We start from the raw sequence: 21,450 nt of genomic DNA on the forward strand, positions 1-21,450 counted from the left end.
CGGAAAGAGAATATTAATGAGATATCTACCTTGGTTGACTGGAGGGTTAAAAAGATGTTTTGTACAATAAACGAGGGTAGATCTTCAGGATGGAGAGAAGCCTGAGATGCCCTTCCGTGATGATGATGTAAGCTGTGTCTGGTTATTTCTCACGCCTCCGTACCAGTCGAGTGAGGGAAAATAGTTTTCTATGTCGGGGCCCATGGAACCTGACAGTCAGACTGATGACTATCTTGAATATCACCATAGAACCTTTGTCTAGAGATAGATGGAGATAGAGATAGAGACCCACATCGGAGCACTGGACTGAACTCCCAAGGTCCAGCTGAAGAGCAGGAGGAGGGACAATATGAGCAAGGAAGTCAGGACCACGAGGGGTTGGTTCACCCACTGAGACAGTGTGCCTGATCTAATGGGAGCTCACCAAAGCCAGCTGGACTGGGACTGAAGGAGCATGGGATCAAACTGGACTCTCTGAATGCGGCCGACAATCGGGGCTGACTAAGAAGCCAATGATAATGGCACTGGGATTTGTTTCTACTGCATGTACTGGCTTTTTGGGATCCTATTCTATTTGGATGCACACCTTCTTAAGCCTGGATGGAGCAGGGAGGGCCTTGGACTTCCCACAGGACAGGGTACCCTGTCCTCTCTTAGGACTGGAGGGGGAGGGGGGTAACGGGACGGAAATGGGAGGAGGGGAGAAGGTGGAAATTTTGAATAGTATTATTTATAAAGCAATAAAAAAGAATATGGAAAATGTAGACAGAACAAATAAAAATAATTTATAATGGGATATCTTTAAGATTTTATACTTCTTCAATGCCTACTTGTATCTTATTTATAAACACTTGTCTTAAATGACATCACTCAAGCTTTACTGACATTTTCACTATGCTCCCCACATATCCCCCCCCCAAAAAAAAATTAGCCTCAGCATCATGTCTTGTCATATTGAAGCACCACACTTTATTCCTTATAATTAGGATTTCTTTCTGAAATTCAAATTTAGTGCTATCAAGAAAATAAAGCAAACATATGCCAAATCCTGTCTTCTATATCAAACAAAGAGAAATAAAAGAAAATAGCAGAATATTTATGTACATACACACATTGAAAAATTAAAGAAATAGACAAGAAATCACAATATTCAGCCATGAAACTCACAAAATCCAAATCATTCAGGAGAATAAGTGAGCATGTCAGAGTATAAGAACAAGAATTCATTCACTAAACACATAAAAACATCCAAGCCCACAAGAGACAAGAAACTGAACATATATAAATGCTGAACACTCGGTACAATGATATATTTTATAATAATAATAAAAGAAAAAAAACCCAGTAGATTGGGCAGAAGGTTTGCCAAAAGAAAGCCTTTAAAATTGGACCTTAAAAAAAACCAAAAAAAAAAAAAATGGACCTTAAAAAACAGAAACACACCTCAATGACTCCTTATTTTTTGGCTATGCTTTCTCAACTATAACACATTTGCTACTTCATCCAGCAGACTATCAATACCACCAACAATCACATCAGTCCCACCACGACTGGTACTGATGTTGAACATGAGCACATAGCAAGTTTAAATTTCACATCTCCAGGTTTTAATACTACTGTAGTGTTGCTTAATCTCTTTGAATGTACTTTCTTATTCTAGCTGAAACCTGGGTATTTCTGGAAGATACTTCTCTGCTGAGATCTCTCAAGTAAGCCTTTATTGGCCATAAATCTTTACTTTAGGTTTAGAACCAAAGTCATGGCAATTACCTCCTTTCTCCTTTCATTGCGCTCTATTTCAGTTTCTTTTAATACCATTGGATCAGATGATGCTACCCATCATCATTGTAGCAAATTAACTACTTCCCTCAAAGTTCTCCCTCACTACTTACAGACTGATGACTCTGGCACCTGATTCACTGTCTTCTTTGATCCACCGTTATGCCTGTGGGTCATGTGACTTCAACCTAAACACAGAAAGTCAATCTTTTTGGTCTCTGTGTTTTTTTTAACCTCTTTAACTTCAATGACATTTTCCTTATACTGTAGACAATGTAATTCACTAAAAGCCACACAGCTTCTGAAAACTGTATTTCTGCAAAGCTATTCTATGATAATTACTTCCTTCTCTCCACTATATTCTGCCTGGTATTCCTAGTTTACCTATTCTTTAAATCCAAAGGATCCTGAAATCTATTGACCCATTTACTACCATCTCAATCCATCATCTCCTTTATTTCTTTAGCCACCTGGGTTCCATAACGTGCCATTCAATCATTTCCTTGTTAAGACCCACTGATCCTCAGCTCATGTTATACTGAAAAGAAAATAAGCTTAATGCTAACTAACTACATGTTTCTGCTATATCTAAGCAACTGAAATAATGTAAAACATCCTGGAAAACTGGTTTACAGTCACAAAAATGGCAGTGAAAACTACCTGACACACTCTCATTCTTATGTAAATTCCTCATTTCCTCCATTCTTCAGTCTTACTGCTGCCTTCCACTATTAAGTCAGCTCATGTCCTTGCCCCACACTCCATTAGAATAGTTTAAAATCATATCTTACTTTAAACTCATCAAATCTGCAGTTTTTATCTTCCACAAAGTAAGAACAGTCCCTATAAATACCTAACTCTATCCCCTTCAATACTACTTCAAACAAGTTTTTCAAATGATTTATAATGAAAGACCTTTGGGAATAATCTCAAACCACTGTAAGCCAAGTTTTATCCACTATCATTACAATAAATTACCAACGGAGGTCTTAGAAAACACATAATCTAAGGTAAATGTACTTTTAGGAATATCCCAAGAGCAACAAAAGCATGACGACATACAAAAAGGCAGACAAGTAGCTGGGAGATGGCTTGGAGGGTGAATCACTTGCTATTAAGTGTGAGGACTTGAGTTTAGATCCTGTACGGGATGGTTTTTTTGTCAACTTCTAGATAGCTAGAGCTATCAGGAAAAAGGAACCTCAGTTGAGAAAATGCTTCCACCAGGCAGACTATTGGCAAGTCTGTAGTGTACTCATTTTCCACTCTCTCCATATCTCTTCAATATAGTGCTTGAAGTTCTTGCAATAGCAATAAGACAGCATAAGGAAATCAAGGGGATTCGAATTGGAAAGGAAGAAGTTAAACTTTCGTTATTTGCAGATGATATGATAGTGTACATAAGCGACCCCCAAAACTCCACCAAACTCCTACAGCTGATAAACACCTTTAGTAATGTGACAGGATACAAGATCAACTCCAAGAAATCAGTCACCCTCCTATACACAAAGGATAAAAAAGCAGAGAGGGAAATCAGAGAAGCATCACCTTTCATGATAGCCACAAATAGCACAAAATATCTTGGGATAACTCTAACCAAGGAAGTGAAAGATCTATTTGACAAGAACTTTAAGTCTTTGAAGAAAGAATTTGAAGAGGATACCAGAAAATGGAAGGATCTCCCTTGCTCTTGGATTGGGAGGATCAACATAGTAAAAATGGCAATTCTACCAAAGGCAATCTATAGATTCAATGCAATCCCCATCAAGGTCCCATCAAAATTCTTCACAGATCTTGAGAGGACAATAATCAACTTTATATGGAAAAACAAAAATCCTAGGATAGCCAAAACACTCCTATACAATAAAGGAACTTCTTGAGGCATCACCATTCCTGACTTCAAACTTTATTACAGAGCTTCAGTATTGAAAACAGCTTGGTATTGGCATAAAAACAGAGAAGTCGACCAATGGAATTGAATAGAAGACCCGGATTTTAACCCATAAACCTATGAACACCTGATTTTCAATAAAGGAGCTGAAAGTATACAATAAAAGAAAGAAAGCATCTTCAACAAATGGTGCTCGCATAACTGGATGTCAGCCTGTAGAAGAATGAAAATAGATCCATATCTATCACTATGTACAAAACTCAAGTCCAAATGGATTAAAGACCTCAATATCAGTCTGAACACACTGAACCTGATAGTAGAGAAAGGGGGAAGTACTCTACAACATACGGGCACAGGAAATAGCTTCCTAGGTATAACCCCAGCAGCACAGACATTAAGGGCAACATTGAATAAATGGGACCTCCTGAAACTGAGAAGCTTCTGTAAAGCAAAGGACACTGTCACTAAGACAAAAAGGCAACCTACTGACTGGGAGAAGATCTTCACCAACCCCGCAACAGACAAAGGTCTGATCTCCAAAATATATAAAGAACTCAAGAAACTAGACTTTAAAATGCTAATTAACCCAATTAAAAAATGGGGTGCTGAACTGAACAGAGAATTCTCAACAGAAGAAGTTCAAATGGCCAAAAGACACTTAAGGTCATGTTCAACCTCCTTAGCAATCAGAGAAATGAGAATCAAAACAACTTTGAGATACCATCTTACATCTGTCAGAATGGATAAAATCAAAAACACCAATGATAGCCTTTGCTGGAGAGGTTGTGGAGTAAGGGGAACACTCATCCATTGCTTGTGGGAATGCAAACTTGTGCAACCACTTTGGAAATCATTGTGGCGGTTTCTCAGGAAATTTGGGATCAACCTACCCCAGGACCCAGCAATACCCAAGAGATGCCCTATCATATTACAAAAGTTTTTGTTCAACTATGTTCATAGCAGCATTATTTGTAATAGCCAGAACCTGGAAACAGCCTAGATGCCCTTCAATGGAAGAATGGATGAAGAAAGTGTGGAATATATACATATTAGAGTACTACTCAGTGGTAAAAAAACAATGACATCTTGAATTTTGCATGCAAATGAATGGAAATAGAAAACACTATCCTGAGTGAGGTAACCCAGACCCAAAAAGATGAACATGGAATGTACTCACTCATAATTGGTTTCTAGCCATAAATAAAAGACATTGAGCCTATAATTCGTGATCCTAGAGAAGCTAAATAAGAAGGTGAACCCAAAGAAAAACATATAGTTATCCTCCTGGATATTGCAAGTAGACAAGATTGCCGGGCAAAAATTGGGAAGTTGGGGGTGGAGTGGGATGGGGGTAAAGGGAAACGGGGAGAGAAAAGTGAGAAGGGGAGGATGGGGAGAGCTTGGGGGAATGGGATGGTTGGGATAAAGGAAGGGTGGATATGGGAGCAGGGAAATATATATCTTAATTAAGGGAGCCATTTTAGGGTTGGCAAGAGACTTGACTCTAGAGAGGTTCCCAGGTGTCCAGGGAGATGTCCCCAGCTAGTTCCTTGGGCAGCTGAGGAGAGGGAACCTGAAATGGCCCTATCCTATAGCCATACTGATGAATATCTTGCATATCACCATAGAACCTTCATCTGGCGATGGTTGGAGATAGAGACAGAGACCCACATTGGAGCACCAGACTGAGCTCCCAAGGTCCAAATGAGGAGCAGAAGGAGGGAGAACATGAGCAAGGAAGTGAGGACCGCAAGGGGTGCACCCACCCACTGAGACAGTGGGGCTGATCTAATGGGAGCTCACCAAGGCCAGCTCGACTGGAACTGAAAAAGCATGGATCAAACCGGGACTCTCTGAATGTGGCGGACAATGAGGGCTGACTGAGAAGCCAAGGACAATGGCACTGGGTTTTGATCCTACTGCATGTACTGGCTTTGAGGGAGCCTAGTTTGTTTAGATGTGCACCTTCCTGGACCTGGATGGAGGGGGGAGGCCCTTGGACTTCCCACAGGGCAGGGAACTCTGACTGCTCTTTGGACTGGAGAGGGAGGGAGAGGGGAGTGGGGAAAGGGGAAGGGAAATGGGAGGTGGCAGAAATTTTTAATAAAAAAAAATCAAACTAAACAAGTTCATAATACATAAGCACATATATGGAAATTAACACTTTATAAAGTATAATTAACTTTATCAGAAAAATGTTTTTCTTCATTTGACTATTTCTGTATTCATGAATAATTAATTTTTCATTTGAACCAAAGTATTACATTTAGAATTATTTTTTTCAATACTTCTGATACTGGAATGTATATTTATTAAATCTCAAAATCTCAAATGTTTCATTGCATTTGATAATTATTTTACACACTTTTTAAATATTTTCAGGCTTGTTTAAAGTGTATACAATAAACAAAATAATTAAAAAAATGGAGAACACACTAAACTGAATTTATACAGTAAACTGAATGAAAATAAAAATAGAACATATCAAAATATGTAGGGCAGGAGGCCAGAGAGATGGCTCAGAGGTTAAGAGCATTGCCTGCTCTTCCAAAGGTCCTGAGTTCAATTCCCAGCAACCACATAGTGGCTTACAACCATCCGTAATGGGGTCTGGTGCCCTCTTCTAGCCTGTAGGCATATACACAAACAGAATATTGTATATATAATAAATAAATAAATATTTTTTTTTTTTTAAAAAATACGTAGGGTAGAGCTTAAGCAGTGATGAAAGGAGAATGTACAGGGCTGGAGAGATGGCTCAGTGGTTATAGAGCATTGCCTGCTCTTCCAAAGGTCATGAGTTCAATTCCCAGCAACCACATGGTGGCTCACAACCATCTGTAGTGAGGTTTGGTACCCTCTTCTGGCCTGCAGACACACACACAGAATATTGTATACATAATAAATAAATATTTAAAAAAAAAAGAAAGGAGAATGTGCATCAGCAAGAGTGTTCACAATGTCTCAGATCAGTAAATTATACCTTGAAGAAAAGCAAAATAAAACTACAGCAAGCAGCAGACGAAAAATAAGATAACAATAAATAGAAAGAGAAAATAAAACAGGAAAGAAAAAAAAGCAATAAAACTAAATGAAGAGGGGGGACATTAACAAACTTCTGGTAAGACATTATAGAACCGAGAGGAAAATTGGAAGAAACACAACTTGCCCATGAAATAACACATGGATCTAACTAAAGTCTCTAGATAAGTACTGAAGGATACAAGGACACTCATAAATTTGACAATTTGAATAAAGCAAACCGATTTGCTTTCTAAACACAAATTACCAAAACTTATAACAGAGGTTATTTGAACAATCTAAAAGCCATGTTTAGGAATTGAATCCATAACTTTAAATGCTTCTAAAATAAATTTCTAGGGAGCCTGAATGATGGCTCAGCAGGTAATGGTGCCCACCACCAAGCATGATAACCTGAGTTCATTTGATCCCCAGAATCCATACAGTGGAAGGAAAGAACCGAGTCAACAAATTGTCCTTTGACTTCTACAAGCAGGATGTGTACTACATAGTGTTCACAGCCTGCTCCAACATAAATACATTAATATTAAAAAAGAAAAAAAACCTCTAGGACCAAATAGTTTCACTTCAGAATTATGGAAAATGTTTAAAGAAGAATCAATACTTGTCTCATACACGTCCTGTTCACAAAGTCACTCCCCTGTTCACTTTAGGAAATGAATTAGAGACATAGTGAAAAAATAACACTACAGAAGAACACTATCCCCCATAAACAGCGTAAAACATCTGCTAGCAAAATGTTAGCAATGTCATTCATATATGAAAAAGAGATGCACATTTATATATCTCAATCAAGTGGGGTTCATGTTAGGGAAATAAGGTTGGTTTACTATTAAAAAACCATCAAATGTAAATCCATTGTATCAATAGTGTAAAGAAGAAAACAATACAAACTTATCAACAGACAAAGGATATTTGACAAAAATTTAACTTCATTCAAAATAAATATTCTCAGAAACAATATATAGAGAAACTTCCTGAATCTTATAAAGTGCATTCTGTTTATAAAAAGCCTACAACATACATCCGGTGGAAATTCATTGCCTAAGATCTCAAGACAGTCTGTGTTCATCACTTTTATTTAACAGAGGAGTATGGCAAGAAAAGGAAACTAAACAAATAAATCAGAAGAGAAAAACTAAGGCTATCACTATTTACATGTGACATGGTATCTAAAAAAATCCACAGAATCTGGCTGAGGAGGAGAGAGAGAGAGGGAAAATAGGCAGATTAAGGTTTAAGCCTAACAAAACACAAGTGAAATGTGTGCTGTAAACAGTCAGTGCTGACAGAAGGCGGAAAAAATCTAACATACAGCGTTCCTAGAGTGGAAGACTCAAAACAGTAAAAATTTCAATTCTCCCCCAAGGTTTAATACAATTCTTATTAAAATCCCAGCAACACTCTTCTGTAGATATAGAATAGACTTAGATTTCATCAGGAATAGTGAAATAAGGAATTCTACAACCCTTTTCTCTATAAAAACCAACAATGACAAAAACTATAAATATTAACTTTAATCAAATGTTTGTAGCAAACTTGGAAATGTTAACTAGCCAAACCAAATCTACCCTGAATCTGGTAAAAGTGATAAGCTTTGTAAAGTTTTAAACATGTCTAATTCCCACACCTATCTTGTCTCCCCACCTCTGCCACATCCTTGATAATAACCCACAATGCTAGTGAAAGCTAACAACCCAACAACTTTTGGAGAATTGTCATTATCTGCTTTGCATAGCGGTTTCTTAGAAAACAGTATTCATAAGGCTTGTCTAGATCCAATCTGACTCACAGCTTACCCAGTGCAAAACAATTTTGTTCCCGAACATACTTGTCAAGAACAAGCAGAAGAATTACTGAATATCATAGCTGCTTGAAAAGGGATAAGAATAACATTTGTAGCAAACAACAAACAAAGCAAAAGTCTTAAAAAGAGAAACTGGACTGAGCTGTTCAATTAGGCCTCTGGAAGCTTCTGGTGTCCAGAGTGGTACCTAAAAAAATAGGACTGTGCATGTCCAGGGCTACCTGAGCTCTTGCCTGTTTCACCCTGTAGTCTAGAAAAACAGGAAGACTGGAACAGATGTGTGTATTTACAATGGAATTAACCCTAAGTTTATTACACTCTTATTTAAAACAAAAAATAAACAAACTGGAAATCAATGAACAGTTAGAACATGACTGAACTCAGTGCTGAGGGCAGAGCCCAACATATTCACCCTCCAAAGCTTGGCACACATAATGGTTCCAGGCATTTGTCTGTTCAGCTGTGAGAAGACCAACCCAACAGTGACTTAAAAGCCAATAAATACTACTTTAAAGACTGAGGAAAGTCCCTAGACAATCACTAACATCATTAATGAGGCTGAAGATAAAGCTCAGTAGTAGAGCCTGGAGTGAGAGCCTAGGTTCAAGCCTCAGTAATACAAACAAGCAGCCATTCATCATCAATGAGTGAGAACATCATGTTTTTGTGAATGGAAGAGAACTAATCTTTAGACGTGCCACATTCTGCTATCTAAACTGTGTACTTTTGACCAAAAATGGTTAGTACATTCTAAGAAATAAGAAAGCTGGCAGCCACACAAGAAAAAAAAAAAGCCAACAGAAAAATTATCCAAACAAGCCAAGAAATGGACTTAGAAAAGACTAAGGACTTTATTTAAAATATCTATTCATAGTTTATAAACATAAGAAAACCATATCTAAAAGAAACAACAGTTTCACAAAAGAGACAATATTAACAAATATAGACACTTAAAATAGACAATACAAAATCCAGCCAATAAGAAATTCTGGAACTGAGAGTGTTCTAATCAAAACAAGGTTTTGTTAGAAGGACTCAAAAGCAGATCTCAAAAAGCCTAACAAAGAATAAGTAAACCAAACAACGTCAACTCAGATTTTGCAGTTTGAGAACGAAAAAGAAAAATAAACATTTCTGTAGAGACCTGTGATACATCAAACAGAAAATGAGAAGGAGGTAAAAAGAATACTGGAAGAAACAAATAGCCCCAAATTTTCCAACTACACAGAAAACCACTAAACAGAACTAAGAAACTCATGAATTCTAAGCAGGATAGACTCAAGGCAAGTCTCATATAGAAGCAGACAAATGTGAAAACTGAAGACAGGAAGGAGGCTGGGGATACACCTAAACTGGTAGAATGACAGCCTAGCATGCATGAAGTCCTGTGTTTTATCTTAAACGTTGCATAAGTCCAGAATGGTGGTTCACACCTATAATCCCAGCACCAGAGACAGGAGAATCCAAAGTTCATGATTATTTTGGGCTACTACATAGTAAGTTCAAGAAAAAGACTTATCCTGTCTAAATTCTCATTAAGATCCTTCTCAAAGGTAAGATAGCTCAGTGAGTAAAAGTGAATGCCAGCAATTATGCAGACTTGAATTTGATCCCTGTAGTAGGTTTGAATAAGAATGGCCCCCACAGACTCATGCATTTGAATGCTTAGCCCATAGGGAGAGGCACTATTAAAAGATATGGCCTTGTTGGAGGAAGTCTGTGGAGGCAGGCTTTGAGGTCTCCTACTTGTTCAAGCTACACCTAGTATGACACACAGTTGCTTTTGCTGACTGAAGATCAAAATGTAGAACTCTTAGCTCCTTTCCAGCACCATGTCTGCCTGCACACCACCATGCTTCCCACCACGAATAAAATGTACTAAACCTCTGAAAGTGTAAGCCAGTCCCAATTAAATGTTTTCCTTTGTAAGAGTTGCCATGGTCATGGTGTCTCTTCATAGTAATAAAACCCAAATTAAGACAATCCCCAAGTCCCACACATGGTAGGACAGAACTGACTCTCATAAGCTGTTCTCTGACCCCTACACACATGTCATGACACACAATCCACATAAACTCATACATGCACATATACACACGCCTACACACTCAATGAATATATAACTAAGTAAACAAATACAAAATAACGGAAATAGGAAATTCATTAAGTCAAATTAAAAAGCTCCACAAAAAACCTTACCAACATAATGGATCAAGGGAAGGAAAGAATATCAAGATTTGAACACAGAGTAGAAGAAATTGGAACACTCAGACAGACAATTGAGAGATGAAAAACAGAAGGTACAAACAGAACATTCAAGAGTTATGGGGTATTATGACAAAAGACCAAATAATGATCATAGAAGAATGATTTCATGCCAAAAGCATAGAAAACATTTTTAACAAAACCTTAACAGAAAACTTCCCAAAATCCCAAATCTAGATACAGATACTGATCCAGGTATAGAAGGCATTTTGAACACCAAACAGGTTATAATTAAAACACAAAAATGTACAGAACAAAAAAAAGTATTTTAAAAGCTGCAAGGGAAAAGCACCAGTCACAGAGAGTGGCAGGCTCACTAGAAAAACAGCGTATTTAATAGGTTGGAGTCTTGCAACAACGTATTTCTAACTCTGAAAGACAACATGTGCCAATTCACTTTACTACACACAGCTAAACGGTCTGTCCTATTTTAAAGAAAAAGACAAGCGTTCCACAAAATAAAACAAACAAAACAACAAAAGGCTGAAGGAATTTCCGACTAACCCTACTCTACAGAAGATACATGGAAGAATCTTTCATACTAAAGAGAAAGACAGCATAGGCACGCTGCTACAGGATAGAGTAAGTCAACACAGACAGTAGTGAAGCAAACACCAAACACACAAAATCAACAAAATACCAAAACAGGTCTACCAATACAAACTGAATATAATGGTGTCAATTCCTCAGTCAAAAGACCAGAGACTAGCAGACTGGGTTCAAAACCAAAGATTCAAGAGCAGCCAAGGGCTCAGGGAGTAAAGATCCAAGTTAAACAACCCATATAAAAGAAGACAACCAACTCTACTAGTTTTTTCTGACCTCTACACACATCTTGAGATACATATACATAAATATTAAATAAACAAACAAACAAATAAATAAATGTAATTTTAAAATTAAGGAACAATTCTAGGTTATAAAGGCTACATTAAATGACCTTATAGCAATACAATTAGCATTATGCATCGTGTGGGAAATTGTCATCCCAATCCACAGCCTAAATTCTGTAAATAGAAGCTGGAGTACAGCAGAACCCTAGCTTCATTTCCTATCACTACTGTCCCTAAAAAATTTCCTATCTACAGAATTAAAATAGTAAGCTCCTCTGAGCAATCTTAGTCAAATGACAATATTAAAAATTACATTTTAAGTAAAGCATGGTAGCACATATCTTTAATCCCAGCACTCAGAGGCAAAGCCAGGTAAATCTCTGAGGCCTGCCTGGCCTACAGAGTGAGTTCCAGGATAGTCAAAGGGCTACACAAAGAAACCCTGTGGAAGGAAGAGAGAGAGGGAGGTAGGGAGGGAAGAAAAAAGGAAGGAAGATAGACAGATAATAAAAATTACAGCATTTTAAACCAAAATAAAAAATTTAAAACCTATGAGATGTAGCCATGAGTAACTTTAAGGAATTTTCTCCAATTACCTTTTATACATGTACTACACTTACAAATCTTAGTTTCCTTCATAGAGAAACTAACAGAACAAGGAGGATTCGGGATAGTTTCCAAACAATTACAATAACCATTTGTCCCAACCTGAAAACAAGTTATGGTAAGTTAAGGTAATCAACTTTTTAGTAAAGGAATCTTACATATCTATCCTTCCGTTCAATAAGGTCTTGCCTTTGCTTGCATTTCTGAGATGCTTCCTTAATATCAGTTGCCTGCAAGATTGAACCAGAAAGAAAAGGTTAATTAAAAACTATGTGAATCAACCTACAACAAAACAACAAAACTTTCCCACATTTTACTTCAAATCAAGATTATAATTACCACCAAAATTACTAATGGTATAGGAAATCTATAACGGTTATTCCTATCAATACTAAAATGTGGATATAGTAATACATGTACATACATTTGTTTATATGTATTTTTCTTTCTTTCTTTCTTTCTTTCTTTCTTTCTTTCTTTCTTTCTTTTTTTTATTTTCGAGACAGGGTTTCTCTGTAGCTTTTGGTTCCTGTCCTGGAACTAGATCTTCTAGACCAAGCTAGCCTCGAATTCAGAGATCTGCCTGCCTCTGCCTCCCGAGTACTGGGATTAAAGGCGTGTGCCACCACCGCCTGGCTGTATTTGTTTTCTTATATTTTGTCTGACGTTGAAAACAGTTTGATGAAACAGTCAGACTAGACATTCTGTTTTAGTATATGAAGAAAATAAGACTAGGCAATTATTAAATGACAGTATGAGCATTTATATGTGTATGAATTCAGAGCCAATGGCTTCTATCATTATAGTGCCTCTCTGGAATGTGGGTGGGAAAAGAATGCAAGTATTAGAAAGGTTTCTGCTCAAAAAGAAGGAGAGAAGTAAGAACATGACACCTACAATTAATAACTATTTATTCCCATTACATGGTTTAGAAGAGTAATAATTTTAAAATACGCATATGTAGACTGATACAATGTGCCACTTCAGTAGCTACAAGCACCTCTTCAGGAAAAGAATTCTAAAATATTATAGACCATGTACATTTCTACATACACATAAGCTCAGAGATTTTTTTTCCAGAAAGCCTTAACAGCTGGCTTCTTTTATGAACAGAGTTGCAAAACAAGTGTTCCTTAATTTATTGTTAACTTTTTTTCTACTCCCTACAAAAATTTTTAAAGTAGTTTAGCATTAACTTCAGGTGTCACAAAGCAACTATAAATCCACAGCATAATGGAGAATAAACCAGCCCTTGTAATTTTCCTGTATTTGTTGTTAAAAAGAAATCTGGAGCCTGGCAGTGATGGTGCATGCCTTTAATCCCAGCACTCAGGAGGCAGAGGCAGGTGGATCTCTGTGAATTTGAAGCCAGGCTACAAGAGTCAGTTCTAGGACAGACTTGATAGCTACAGCAAAATCTTGTTTCAGGAAAAAAAAAAATCTGGAAAATGGAGAATGGTAACAGATCTAAGAGCTGCTAATAAGGAGAGTCAACCAATGAGCCCTGTACAATTTGGAATTCCTCTGTTTTCCTATTGCCTAAAGGATGGCCTCTTATAGTTATTGACTTAAAAGACTGTTTCTTCACTATACCTTTACAAGAAAAAGACAGAAAAATTTTCCTTCACAATGCCTATTTATAGTAATTCTCAGCATGCTAAAAGATATCAAAGGAAGATTGTCCCACAGGAAATGTTAAATAGTCCCACCCTGTGCCAATATTTTATATGGCAGCTGTAAGGAACTATACCTAAGCAATTTCCTGAATCTATAGTTTACAATTACATGGAAGACATTTTACTATCTGATTCAAATGTAGATACTTTAAAAAGAATGTTTGAAGAAGTAAAGAAAATTTTGCCTTGTTGGGTATTACAAATTGCTCCTGAAAAACTACAAAGAGAAGATTCTATTAATTATTTAGGCTATAAAATAGGCTTACAGAAAATTAGACTACAAAAGGCACAAATTAGGAGAGATAGATTGCTGACCCTTAAGGACTTCCAAAGATTTCTAGGAGACATTTTCCAGCTACAACCCACTACTGGGATAAGTCCTAATGACTTGATTAATTTAAATAATGGTGACAAGGACTTAAACAGTCCTAAGAAATTATCAGATGAAGCTGAGAGAGAATTAACTTTGATTGAAGAGAAATTACAGGAGGTACATGTGGATCATGTAGATCCAGATCTTAACTGCATTCTAGGCGTATTACCCTCCAAACATTCCCCTATAGGGACTTTAATGCAAAGGGAAGATATTATCTTAGAATGGATCTTTTTACCACATAAACGGAGTGAAAAATTAAAAACCTATGTGGAAAAAGCCTCTAAGTTAATTCTAAAAAGAAAATTGAGACTTCATCAATTAGCAGGAATACACAGCAGAAATTATAACACCTTTTAATAATGATGAAATTGATAAATTATGGGAAGAAAGTGAACCCTGGCAAAGAGCTTATAGTAATTTTTGGGAAAGATTAACAACTAGGCCAAAAGCGAGAGAATTCAACTTATACAGTGAACTAATTGGATCCTTCCTTGCATTGTATGTTACACACCAATAACTGGAGCCCTTACATTCTATACTGATGCAAATAAATAAGAAAAGGCAGGTTATAAATCAGAAAATTTAAGTAAAGTGGAACAAAACTGTTACAATTCTGTCCAAAAGTCAGAATTATATGCTATTCTCATGGTACTAAGGGATTTTAAGAACCTCTCAACATAGTTACCCATTTGCAATATGCAGAAAGAGATATGTTTTGTATACTGAAACCACTGAATTTATACCAGATGATACAGAAATGACTTTATTTATTCAGGTACAAGATATAATCAGGAGTAGGTATTATCCCATATATGTATAACATGCATCTGATCCCATACAGGTCTGTCAGGTCCTCTAGCACAAGATAATCAATTATTGATTATAAATATGCTGAAGGCCTAAGAATTTTATAAAAAACATCATGCCAATAGCAAAGGTTTTAAAAAAAAAGAGTTTTCTATTATGTGACAACAAGCCAAGGAAATTATAAGGAAATGTCCTACTTGTTCTTTATACAACCAAACACTACTACCTGAAGGAAGTAACCCAAAGAGTACCCTTTGGATGTCAGTGTGGCGATTTCTCAGAAAATAAGAAAACAACCTTCCTCAAGACCCAGTAATACCACTTTTGGCTATATATCCAAAGGAAGTTCAATCGTGCCACAAACTATATTCATAGCAGCATTGTTTGTCATAGCCAGAAACTGGAAACAACCTAAATGCCCTTCGACTGAAGAATGGATAAAGATAATGTGGTACATTTACACAGTGGAGTACTACACAGCAGAAAAAAAATTGACATCTTGAAATTTGCAGGAAAATGGATGGACCTAGAAAACATCATTTTGAGTGAGGTAACCCAGATACAGAAAGGCAATTACCACATGTACTCACTCATTACTGGTTTTTAAACATTAAGCAAAAAAAACCAGCCCACAAATCACAATCCCAGAGAACCTAGACAACAATGAGGACCCTAAGAGAGACAAACATAGGAATCTAATCTACATGGGAAGTAGAAAAAGACAAGATTTCCTGAGTAAACTGAGAGCATGGGGACCTTGGGAGAAGGTTGAAGGGGAGGGAAGAGGTTGAGAGGGGATCTTGCCTCAGTGTCCCAAGTGCTAAGACATGGACCTGAGCCAATATGCCCAGCAACTATCAACTTGAAGTTTCTTTAAGACAACATTTCTCTTCTTTAAGGCAACATTTCTCTCTAATCATGACAAGCTCTTGCAAGTACTAAATTAATTCCTAAAGAACTTGAGCAATAAAAGCTTCAAGTGAACCCTAGAAAATACTTTCAAAGACATGAAAAGTATTTTTCCTATTGTAAATAGAATTCAGACAATCCAAAAGTGAACAACAAAAGTACCTTTTCTTTGATTCGAGTTTCCAAAGTACGACGCTGCCTTTCAATTTCCTCAATTCGACGTGTCATAGGAACTTGTCCCTCTTTAAGTTTCCTGACCTCTTCCTTCACTCGATCACGAACTAGTTTCACACCTTCATATTCCTGACGTACATTCTCATATTCCTTACAAATAATACAAGAAACATAAATATATTAAGTAATTCAAATTAATACATAATAAAGCCAAAGAATATGCAGAATTTTTTAAAATGTATTAATAAAGACAAGATTAAGGAATAAACAAAACAATCTCAATTTTGAAGATAAAAAATTGGTCAAAAAAAAAAAACTCAAAAAGAAATATGTAGTCGCTATTTGGCAAAACAATGTCTGGGCCAGAGAGATGGCTTAGCAGGTAAAGGTGCCCGCTATTGAGCCTGCTGACTTGACATGAGTTAAATTCCTGGGACTCATATGATGAAAGGAGTGAACAACCTCCCACAATAAAAGATGTCACTCCACAGGAATTAGCTAAATATTTGTTGAATAACAAGAAAAGAGAATGCTAAAATAGATATTACAGTAAGAGTGAATGAAGGTTGGGAAGGCTCGAGGATGGTTCAGCAGTTGAGTGCTTTCTGCTCAGAGTGACCCAGTTCACACATGGGGCAATTCAAACCCACTATTCCAGCTCTAAAGGATCAAACGTCTTCTGGCTTCTTTTCCCCCAATTAAAAGTAAAAGTATCTTTTGAAAAAGTGAATGAAATAAAGCAAAGGGGAAAAAAACTACAAATTTTAAATTAAGAAGATTAAAATCAATCTCTTAAAAAAGAAGGAATCACAGAAACAGGTGGATCTCTGTGAGTTTGAGGCCAGTCTGGTCTACAGAGTGAGTTCTAAGACAAGCTCAAAAGCTAAAAACCAAATCAAGCCATAAACCAAAACAAAAAAGATAACATACACACAAAAAAGAAGGACCCAAAAGACTTCAAAAGTTAAAGTGAAAAATAATAATAAACAGAAGAGGCACCAGACCTCCTTACAGATGGTTGTGAGCCATCATGTGGTTGCTGGGAATTGAACTCAGGACCTTTGGAAGAGCAGGCAATGTTCTTAACCTCTGAGCCATATCTCCAGCCCGGGCACTCATTTTATATTCAAGTTAGCTACTACTTTTAAAGTTACATTACATGTTAAAATTAAGTATTTTTCTGATTCTTTATTTGATATATGCCAATTACCACATAAATGAATGCCCTCTTCTGGCCTGAGGGCATACACACAGACAGAATATTGTATACATAATAAATAAATATTGAAAAAAAATGAATGCCCACTTAAAAAGATGTACTTTGTAAGTACTCAATCACTGCATTTATTAGTTTTGTTTTTGTCAGTTTCATACAAGCTAGTGACATCTGAGAAGAAACCTCAATTGAAAAACTGCCTCCATCAGATGGCCTACAGTTTTTTAAATTATGATTGCTGTGGTAGGACTCAGTCCACTGTGGGTGGTACCTTCCCTGGGACATTAGCTCTGGGGATAAGAAAGCAGGTTAAAAAAGGCATAGGGAACAAGCCAGTAAGCAGCATTCTTCCATGGCCTCTGATTCAGTTCCTGTCTTCAAGTTCTTGCTTAGAGTTCTTACCCTGACATCCCTTCAAAAGACTATGAGCATAAGCTGAAATAAACCCTTTCTTCTCCAAGTTAGTTTTGGTCATTGTGTTTATCACAGCAATAGAAGGCAACAACCTAAGACAACTGAAGAGTCACCTACTTTTACCTCAGATAATTAACACTTACCACCCATGGTCTTTTTGCCTCAAGCATCTCAATTAAGTCTAAATGTCGCTTTCGTTCATAGAATCTTTCCACATCTTGTTTGTATCTTTCATTTCTCTGAACCATTTTCTCTAGGTATTCACTTTTCTCTTTGCAAGAGGTCTAAAATAAGTATTTGTTGACAATTAGGTTAAATGAAAATAAAATTTAACAATGAAACACAATATAATCAAAATTTTACAAAAAGAATTAAGAGTTCTTTAGAATTATGTAAAAGTGAGATAGAAAGAATCCTTGCCTAGAAGGCATGCAGTTTTGGATCTGAACCCCAGTACTGCTTAAAACCAACCTAGTGATAGACACCTGCAACTAAGTGCTAAGGAGGTAGAGGCAAGAGCACCAGATACTCAAGGTGTACATTCTCAGCTACACACAGAGTTAAAGGCCAGCCTGGGCTACAAAAGATCCTATCTAAATACAACAGAAAAATAAAAACCAGGTGAACACTCATGCAGAAAGGTTCCAGTTCAAGGAGCTAAAATACATTAGTCATGGAACTGTGAAGAAGCCCTTCAACATTTCTAAGCCCAGGGCTTTGCCTAAAAAAAATAAAAGAAACAATTCACTGAATAGAGGTTAAGTATCCTTTATTTGAAACGCACAATGCTAAAAGCTCTTCTACTTCTGAAATGCATCAAATGATGGAATGTGTGCATGGATGTTACTACCAGGTAAGCATCTGTAATCCCAAGTTCTTAAATGCCCCTAAACTGAAGCTTTGTAGACACCTATAAGACATTCATGATTTGGAGTTTGAAACATTTTAGATTTTTGTCCAATCTGCCCAGATGAAAGCTTAATAAAAGCTTTAAAAAATGGCATATGAATGCAAAGTAATATCCGGATTAGTATTCATGAATGCTTAGGACTTAAGGACTTTAAGATGACAAAAAGCTAAAATCACATTTTTCTACTGCATACTAACAAACACAAAGATGCACTGAAGAACCTAGAGGAAAAAAAAATCATGCTTGTTTCCTTCATGGGAGGGAGGCAATTTAAAAATGTATTTCTGGTGGAAGTATTATATTGATGCAAAATAAGACAAAAAAACTGAAGGAATACCAGACTCAGAACTGACTAACCACAAAATTCTTGGACCAATTCCTTTTGAAGTAAGACAATAAAATTAACATTTTATTACAATAAAACATTTATCAAGTTTAGAGAGTTATATTTAAAGATAAGGTATACTTGGTTTTTTAATTATAAAAACATACAGCCTTACAATCTAAGAATCTAGAACTATAGTAACTAAACTATTTTTAAAAACAATAGGTAATAACACTTCTATATATCTACTTATTAAAGGTAAAAATTAAAAGTACTTATCTAATTCTATCACTTTGCTTATAAAGTCTATCTTCTTTCGATTTAAGAAGAAATTACCCCAAATGACATCAACAGAAGTGTTTTTAAACACACCCTTCTATAATACTTAAAACCTTATATAGTGTCTGGCACATGGCAGGTAGTTAATGGGTAACAAATGGAAGAAAAATGTATCTTCCTATGAGAAAGTTCCTTAAAAACTCAACTGGCAACATGTATTTACTGAAATAGTCAAATATTTCATAATATTCACAGTCAAAACTTCATAAAATCAAAATCATTCTTGGTTTCTGCCATCATATGATGTTAGAAATATAAGCTTGGGTGAAAAAAATCAACCACAATTATGAATCTACTCAACATACCAAAATACCACCCATTCTTACACATTTTGAGAAAGAGAATCAGTAAATGGCAAGGGAAATGAGTTGTCTATTACTAAATACCTCTAGTTGCTTCTCCCTCTCTCTGAAGTTTTTGAGCTCACAGTGGTATCTGTGCATCTCTGGAGGACCAATTGACTTCTCAGTAGCTTCAAGCAGCTCAATTTTGCTGAGTTTAGCAAATTCCCCAACTTTGTCCTATAGCACCAAAATTAACTATCAGCAACTATTATCCATAAACACATTTACATTTACAATGTATTAAATTTACCAAGGTAGGTTTCATTTGTTTAAAAATCTTGAGATATGAATTTTCTTATAATCTTTCATATACTGTTTTTCAAAAATGATAGCATGTTTTTATAATCTTTAAAAACTGTCTATGTCACTATTCCTAGGTAGAATTATTTACACAAATAAACAAGTATTTGTGTTGGAGTTAAAGGAAACAGCCTTCCAAACTGAAATGATCACTAACACCTATAGGAATGGGGAACGATTTAAAATATTTCTTTCTGGAGAACTTTCAAATTTTAAATTTGTATTTAATTTGGACTTATTGAACCAAATCATCATTACGTTTGTGAAGAAAATAAGCTATAACTTAGTCACTACGCAACATTAAAATAAAAGATATCTGACTAACTTTAAATTATCAGGACTTTTTAAAAGTTTCTCTTATATCACGTGTATTTGTGTTTTGTACATCTGAGTGCAATGTCCAAGGAATCAAGGCGGAGGCATCAGATCCACTTACAGGCAGTTGTAAACTGCCATATGTGGGTGCTAGAAACCAAATTTGGGTTTTTTGAAAGACCAGCATATGCTCTTAACAAATGAGCTAACTCTTTAGTTCAAGATATTTTATTATTAGTGAACAAATGAAAAATATTACTAGGCATTAGAAAGTACTCCTACATATCAAAGAATTTTATCCTAACCAATACTTCATACAAACCTATTAAAAGCTGTTCACTAAGCTGGGTGTGGCGGTTCACGCCTTTAATCCCAAGACTCCGGAGGCAAGCAGAGTTCAAGGCCAACTAGAGCAAGTTCCAGGACAGTCAGGGCTACAGGGAAATCCTGTCTTATAAAAAAGTTATTAACTGTGGCTTTTCAGGATCACCACACATAAGAATGAACAAGCCAATTAATACATACTTTTTAAATAATTTATTTTTACTTTTTGAGCATTAGTGTTTTGCCTGCATGTATGTCCATGTGAGGGACATACATTTTGGAGTTACAGATAGTTGTTAGCTGCCATGTGAGTGCTAGGAACTGAACCCAGGTCCTCTGGAAGAGTAGTCAGTGACCTTAACCTCTGAGTCATCTCTCCAGACCCAAACCAGTCGCCATTCTAACTGGAAGTGGCTCACAAATCCCAACTCCTAATTGAGCTATGAACAGTGAAGTTGCACGCTTCTGGGAGAATCAGTTTTCTTTGGGTGTGGCTCCTGGTATATTAACCAGTGCATGGCCCAAATCAAGGAGAATGTGGACAGCACAAATTGGAGTCCATGGGTTATTACAAAAATTTTAAAATGACACAAAGTTGGTAGTACTTGGGGAGGTGGAGGTGGGTGGATACTGAAGAAGTTAAGGGGAAGAAATAGAGGGTAACTTTATGATCAAAACGCATTGTATGACGTCTCAAAGAATTAACATCAATGTTTTTAAGAAGCTGTTCTTGAAAAATGTCAAAGTTTGCAGATGAAGTTGTGGATCTACTCTGTTCTAAAGTACCTTTCCTATAGG

General features: G+C 36.4%; 1 protein-coding gene across 2 annotated transcripts in view; it reads right to left on the reverse strand.

Annotated features, from left to right (window-relative positions):
• Nucleotides 1-21,450, reverse strand: part of Smc5 (structural maintenance of chromosomes 5) — a 74,757-nt gene that overhangs the window by 42,922 nt on the left and 10,385 nt on the right. For both annotated transcript variants that reach the window (XM_075973715.1, XM_075973714.1), the window contains exons 5-8: nucleotides 19,756-19,890; nucleotides 17,939-18,079; nucleotides 16,154-16,315; nucleotides 12,382-12,453 (exon numbers count right to left, since the gene is read on the reverse strand). In XM_075973715.1, the coding sequence (XP_075829830.1) occupies nucleotides 12,382-12,453; nucleotides 16,154-16,315; nucleotides 17,939-18,079; nucleotides 19,756-19,890 (510 nt within the window). The remainder of the gene's footprint in view (nucleotides 1-12,381; nucleotides 12,454-16,153; nucleotides 16,316-17,938; nucleotides 18,080-19,755; nucleotides 19,891-21,450) is intronic.

This window comes from Microtus pennsylvanicus, chromosome 5 (genome assembly GCF_037038515.1).
Source record: "Microtus pennsylvanicus isolate mMicPen1 chromosome 5, mMicPen1.hap1, whole genome shotgun sequence".
NCBI lineage: Eukaryota > Metazoa > Chordata > Mammalia > Rodentia > Cricetidae > Microtus > Microtus pennsylvanicus.